The following is a 7,377-nucleotide window of genomic DNA, read 5'->3' on the forward strand; positions in this document are numbered from 1 at the left end:
GCATGCTCTTGCTTTAGGAAATAATTTGAAGATTCCTGTTGTTTGGTGCAGTTTGATATGTTCTACTGAAACCTAACTCTAGTGTTTTTAACAATCTGCTTTTTAATGTCTGCTGTCAGAGTAGGAAGGGTCTTTCTAGTAATTCAGAGTAATTCTGTACTAATTAATCATTGTCTTTATATTAATGCTAACCTTTCAGGTTTTAAAAAGGAAATCCTTGTAGTTGATCAAGTTCTGTAAAATATTAGTAAAGAGCAACCTAACACAAGTAGTTATTTTTTCCTCGACTTCTAGTATTTCTGGGGAAGAAAAAGTCAGGTGTAGGTTAAAAAAATTTCAAATGAAGAAATGTAGTGATTAATATTCAAGAAAACGAAATGATCAAAACTCATTCTATTCCCACTTCCAATTAGAAATCCCTTTCCTGAAACTGTGGCAAGGCATCAATTTATTTTTTTAATACACAGCTGTGAAATTGTAATTTGAATTATTTCTGGATTTAAACCTTCAGCAATGATGATATGTTAAATCTTCTGCCTAGTGATTTGATCATTTCAGAAGTGGGACCAAAAACGGGTATGCGCAATATATTTAATTGTGGTCCCAGAAGCAGAGCTGATGTTTTTGTGATTATATGCTGGGTGTATAGTATGATGGTCCAACTGAAATTACAGTGCCAGAAACCACAAAGTTGCTTGCCTGTACATGGGTCTGTGATAGTAGATATGGGAAATTATTCAGTGCAACAACAGTCATGTTTACTAATATCACAGCTCCAAAGACTACCCTTGCAGGTAGTAGTCTTGCAGCAATCACTTGCAGCAAGTATTTTGTTTAGGGGGAGTGCACTGAAAAGCAGTAGAATAATTTTGTTAACACTATTCCTTTAGCCTGACTCCTGCATTTAATCTGGTCCAAAGAGGCTGACAATGTTGAATCCTCAGTTAGGCTATGTATTAAAGTTTAAATAATCTGGCTGAGATTTCAAAGCCACTTCAGGGATATTTTTTGCCCAGTTCCCATTAATGTGAATGGGAATTGAATCTCCAGATCCGTTAGGCAGCTTTGAAGATCTCATTCTCAGTGCACTAGCTGCAGGCACATGGTGCTGCTTTGTTAAATGAAAGTTGCCAAGCTGATTTACCTCACTGGAGGGATCGGACTTTTCTTCAGTGTCAAATTAGATCTGTAGACAAGCATCTTGCGCTGTATTGGGAGTATTCCTCACAGGAGTGTTTTACCCTCCTTCCCCCTCTATCTCTCTTCTCAGTAATGTTTATTATGATTTGAAATCCATATCGAACAAGCTTTGGAAGTACAACCGTTACCGCTACATTATGACCTACCATGAGAAGCCATGGCTGCCTCCACCATTCATCCTCCTGAGCCACTTTGGACTTCTGATAAACTGCATCTTCCGCCATCGGCCCCAGAATGAGCTGGATCAAGAGGAAGGCGATGTTGGACTAAGTAAGCACAGCTAAGCTGGGAGCCAAAAGAAATAGCTGATGAGGAATGTTTTGCAAGCTTCCCATCACTTTGTACCTCACTTCCTAAAAAAAAAACAAAGAGAGAGAATCTCTGGGTAGGAGGTTGTTTTTATTTGCAAAACTGAATTTAACCTGTCTGTCTGAGAACTTGTAGGAAAAAGTGACTAGGGCAATGTTTGGCTTTGCATTTGGCTTTTGCTGCCCTACACACTGTGGATCAGTCATGATACATCACAAGTCTGAGGTTAAATAAAGTGCAAGCAGCTTATTCTGTAAGAATGAATAGACTTTACTTGAAAGTAAACGGTACTGGAGATATACATTTCTGTACATTTGTCCTGAAAAGACAAATAATTTCTTTCTAATCGCTCAGAGGAAGTAGCCGCAGGGCCTGAGGACAGGATATGTAGCAATGACAGGTGCAGAGAGAGGTGCATTAGGGCCTCACATCTCCTCACTGCATCCTTCCCTTCATGCACTGGCTCATCATTGCGCCTTAACCCCACCTCCTTCACCCTTCCCAACCTGGACTTTTCCCAGGGCTCTTCCTAATACCTCTTTAAGGTGATGCCAGTTCCCTGTCCCACTGTTGTCAGCTCCTTTGGAGGAGCCAGGAGCAGCCCTAGTCATTGTAGGAAGGGGATGGCAAGATGTTGGGATGGGAATGAATACTGGGGCTTGGTGGTTGCAGGGGAATGGAGAGGAGGAGAGGCTGGTGGCTGTAACCTTATCTAAGAAAACATTGAGGAATGTTGATGCATAGTGTTATACAGCCTCATCATATTTAGTGCAACATACATCCTTGATGCCTAATAACAGAAGTGAGCAGACCCTGCCTGTGTTATGCTTCACTGAGGATTTTCTCTTCTGAACATGAGTTCCTGAAGGTATCTGGCATGCTCACAGGTGGTTACAGAGTTCAAAAATGGCTTAACTAATCAATGCTGAGCTGCTTTACTGCTGCTCCCAGGCTCAGCTCCTCCATCATGACTGGATACATCATCCTGCCTTTGAAGTACTGCTGCTTATTTTATATGCATGCATGGTATAAGTCACTGATGTAGCATAGAGGGTGTCTTATAAGGGGCATTAGGCACAAGGAAACTGAAACGCTGCTTAGCACATTTAAAAGTCCTTGCATAGAAGAGGCTCATGCCTTACTTACATCTCTCTCAGAAAGAGATGTTTTTCTGGTTGTGTGCCTTGGTGTCCCTTTTCTATATGCTTATGCATTGCTTGATAAATTTATTCTACTTAAACTTTGGTGTGGTTATAATTAACTGGTTGTAGCAATGAAGATCCAGTGCCACCCTGTGGAAAATCAATGAAAATACCAAGATGCTGAGACAAATCTTGGAGGCAAGAACACAGATGAGTAAGTGGGGGGAAAAGAGCCTAGGAGGTGATGGAGTCTCATTCGGAGTGAGAGAAGGGTGCCAGAACACTGTGAGAGGCTTCCCTGCTGAGCTGTGTGATGCAGCTAAGTACTACGCACTTGTAGGAAACACTGCCATGTTGCTTGGCACAGATGCCCCCTCTAGCAAGGACAGTGAGGACTCTGGTATGTAGAAAAAGAGAAAAAAAAAAGGAGCTTGGAAGATGTGAAGTTTGGACTAGAGAAGCAGCTTTCCACCATATGCATTTCTTCATACTGACTGATAATTGATCTGTTCTTTCAGAGGTCTTGGTGTGCCTGAAGAATAGCATCATGATCTGCCCAAGCTGTGGAGTTTTAAACCTCTGAAAGTTTTAAACCTACTACTCACCCAGTAGTCTTGCTTAATTTTTGTATATATGAACATGTGGAGCGATTAGGTGAAAAAAAAGCTTTGTAGCTTTGAGTACCTGAAAGGACTGTAAGTGTTATAAGTGACTGGCTCGAAACAAATGCCTGGAACAAATTGTAGTGAAATAACAAAATAGAGGAAAATACAGGAAAACATTTGGGAGAAAATACATTTTTGTGAGGAACCATTTGGGTATGTACTTTGATGCTTTAAAAGGGAGTGCGTTGGAATTTTTGTCAGTGTGATTTTGCTCCCTGTCTAAGAAAAGATGAAAAACACATTTACATGTATTTGGCATGTTGAGTATTTTATACGTAAGCCCAGATTCATGGAGTTAGGTCTGTTTCGTTCTTGTCAAAGGAGGGGGAGGAAACCAGTTCTGACACATTGGGGTTTTTTGTAATTGTTGTTTTTTTCTTCTCATGGATGCTTATAAACAATGCTTCATACTGATTTCTGCCTCCTTTGTTCAGAGCTGTACCTGAGTGATGAGGAACTAAAGAAACTCCATGACTTCGAGGAACAATGTGTGGAAAAGTATTTTCATGAGAAGAATGAAAGCCTGAATTCCAGTGACAGCGAAAGGATCCGTCTGACAACAGAAAGGTGTGTTTTGCTGCAGATTTGTGCTCTTTGTGTACATTTGTCACATAAAAAGACTCTGAAAAGCTAATGCTTTTGGAACAAGTCATGACCACTGTGAAAATTAGGAGCAATAATGTGCATAGGCCTCGCTATTTTGGTGGAAATGTTATGTATCTGTGTCCAGGTGGTTTAAGAGGTACAATAAGCTGTTACTTTGTTTCACTTCTGGAGACATGAAAACATACCAGAGTACGGCATCCAATATATATTTTTATTTAAAAGAGAGTATTGCTTGTGATTGAGCATAACTGCTGTTTACAGAAATAACCATTTAACCATTGTAGCATTATCTGCAATGTAGAGTCTTGGTTTGCAGAATGTCAATACGCAACTGTCAGTGGGTTTCAAAACTCTCAGTATTGGTCTAATTTAGCTTTCTGTTGAAATAAATGGCAAAACCGCCATTAAGTTTGATGGGAAGAGTTAAAGAAAGTGAGCACTATAAAAAATCTTACAGAATACCAATACTGATCTCACCTAATAAATTTGTTTTGCCTAGAGAAAGATAGCCTCTTAATCTTTGCCTGTTCATAATCTTATTTTCTGCATACAAAACCAAAACACACTAGCAAAATGAATGTCCCCTGTAAAAGATATGAAATAAGTAGCTTTACTCAAAAGCGGCAGAATTGATTACAGCAAGCATATTTCATTTAGTGGATGAATATAGATCTGTAAAGGATTTTTTTCTGAGTGCAAAGGTGACACACACTTCACAACATTGTATAACAGTAGTACAAAAAATAATTTAGATGAATAAAATATTTTGGAACACTGGTCTTTGATTTTATTCAGCTATTGGCTAAATACTATATATGTTAGTTACTCAGTGACAAAGGAAAGGAGCAACTTTTGCATATTCCCTGCAGCTAGTTTGTCATTGTCTTAGAGCACCAGAGAAGATGTCTTCAGGAAATGTGAAGATAATGGTTTGGTTGAAATGGTATCATTCCAGGCCAAGAAGTTCTTGCACTGTTCACTGGGGATTTGAATGCCACAAAAAAAGGCTTTGTTTTTTGGGCAGTTGAATTTTACCTGAAGATAACTCATGGCATCAGACATACAAAAACTGTTCCCAGAGGCCAAATAGATTTTTGGAAAAGGCATTCTCTCAGCAGTCTCCAGTATTTGAGAAATGCAAGAGTATCTGTAGTTTTGTGTGAGCCTTGTCCTCCTCATACTTGCACAAGAAATGTAGAAGTGAAGGACGAATGGTTGACAAAAAAAATACCTTTTAGCGTTTTACATTTACAGCAATAGCCAGTGCAGAATTTCCAAATTCACGGACCTTCTGTCCGTGGTTTAGTAGTTCTACAGCAAGGAATGGACATTAGTAGGAAAACAGCGGTTTTTAAAGTAGATACACCTTGAGGAAAAAAGCCTGTTTCCTTAAAAGTCACTGTCTGTTGGCCCAGTGATCTGAATGAGATGTTCTAAGTCTGGATGGGTTTTGTCAGATAGAGATGTACATGGGAATGGAAGTCATCATTAAAAAAAAAGGGCTGTTTGAAACACTGAGATTTAGAAATGTGTTAGTAGCTTCCTTTGTCATGTGGAAACAGAAGTAAAGATCTGTGGTTTGGTATTTTAATTACATTTTCTTTTTTCCATCTAGAGTGGAGAAGATGTTTCTGCAGCTTAAAGAAGTGCATGAGAAGGTGTTTTATATCAAGGAGTCTTTACTCTCCCTGGACAGCCAGCTAGGACATTTGCAAGACCTGTCTGCCTTGACAGTGGACATCCTGAAAGTGCTTTCAGCTGTAGACACCTTGCAGGTGGAAGAAGCCTTACTGGCTGACACAAAACATCAAACCTGTAAGAAGCTGCCCCATAGCTGGAGCAATGCACTCTATTCCAAGACCTTGAGCAGCCTGGAGTGTTTGTATGACAAGAAATATCACTACTACAGCATGCCACCCTCCCTCTTACGGAGCTTGGTAAGGAACCAGTGGCCCTCAGAGTCCAAAGACCATGTATCGAGGACTGGGAGTAACAAGGTGGTAGAAGACAGCTCTCGCAAGATAGAAATGGAAAGTGACACACTCACTTCAGGAGTATCCTCTGAGACTAAGTCAACCCCTAGATATGGCAGATTTTTGCTGGTTCCCCCTGACCATCAGGGAGGGTCTTTCACTGAGGATGTTACTTTAGACTTATCATTTTTAAGCACTCCTTCCAAACACAGGGACGATGCATTCAGAGGTGAACTGCAAAGTAGCATTGTGGTGCAGCCAAACTTGCAGAGTGTCAGCCTCACTGGAAAAGAGCCAAAAGATTATCAATGGAGCCAGAGAGACTTTGTTATTAATTTACCATCCAAAGAGACTACTGCCATAGAGACTGATCATCCTCTTGGTCTCCAGCCATCACTGGATATTGAAGAGAGTGCAGCACCCTCCTGCCACAACAGAGAAGAAACTGAAGGTGGTTATGTGAACTGGGGATTCTCCGAAGGTGACGAAAAAGGGGTTTTCAGCTCAGAAACAAAGGCAGAAGCCCTGTGCATACATTCCACCTATAACAGCGACTGCAACTGCACGGGTAGTCCTTCCAGGCATGTCCAGATAAGAGAATCAAAGTCCTTCTCCTACAACTCTGACAGACCACATCACAACAGCATCGTCTCTCAGAACAAGCTGAAATACAGCACCTCCTTCTGGATGAGCCCACTCTGGAAGGACTGGAGTTTCTGCAGGAGCAACAGCTTACAGTACCCTAATGAAGAGAAAAGAGGGAAAACCTGCAAGGCCACAGGTGATAATTATAAAACACTACACCTGTACAGCATCTTTTACTAAGTAGCCCAAGACTTTATAAAAATATTTCCTTTGCACCCAGGAGGTATTAGCTGAAGTTGAGAATAGTCATAGAGAGTCTAGAGTTACTCCTTCACTTTCTTTGTGCTGGGTCTGACTGCTGTAGGGAATTTCTGAAGTGTGCCTGGTATCCAAGCTGTGCCACACCTGTGTGTCTGCCACGCTGTTACTCCTTATCTCATGGGATCCCTATGGCTGTGGCTACACCGCCAGGATGGCAGAGGGACTCTGGGAGGCAGAGTCCCCAGAGGGACTGGGGAAGTCTCCTGCCCTGGGGATGCAATGTAGGAATTGCAGGAGCCAAAGTAAAGAACACAATCCCTAAGAGATATATTAGCAGGATCACAGGTCAGATGGATGGATGAAGAATGAAAAGCTATACATCTGTATAGCCGGTTTAAAACCCTCCCTGTCTGCCACAATGTTTGCTTACCAACAGCTAAAAAATAGCAGATTCCAATTCTAAATATGAATAGCATGAGATGATGCATAACATTTTTTGTTTTATATCTTGTGATGGTGCACATCTTTGCACTGAACTGCATGAGTATTAACTTTGGGTGTCACAAGCCTTTCTCAGCTTCCTTTGGAGATCTGCCAACTCTCAGTCTTATCAGATCTTCTCTTAATAAACAAAAG

At 40.9% G+C, this 7,377-nt stretch overlaps 1 protein-coding gene across 1 annotated transcript in view; it reads left to right on the top strand.

The window, feature by feature from the left end:
• Window positions 1-6,676, top strand: part of LOC104546653 (transient receptor potential cation channel subfamily M member 6-like) — a gene marked incomplete at both ends in the record, with an annotated part of 24,699 nt that extends 18,023 nt beyond the window's left edge. The window contains 3 exon segments of the mRNA XM_010192091.1: window positions 1,271-1,470; window positions 3,751-3,883; window positions 5,538-6,676. Coding sequence (XP_010190393.1) covers window positions 1,271-1,470; window positions 3,751-3,883; window positions 5,538-6,676 — 1,472 coding nt within the window.
• Between the last annotated feature and the right edge of the window lie 701 nt (window positions 6,677-7,377).

Source organism: Mesitornis unicolor, unplaced genomic scaffold (assembly GCF_000695765.1).
Source record: "Mesitornis unicolor isolate BGI_N332 unplaced genomic scaffold, ASM69576v1 scaffold40969, whole genome shotgun sequence".
NCBI classification, from domain to species: Eukaryota; Metazoa; Chordata; class Aves; order Mesitornithiformes; family Mesitornithidae; genus Mesitornis; species Mesitornis unicolor.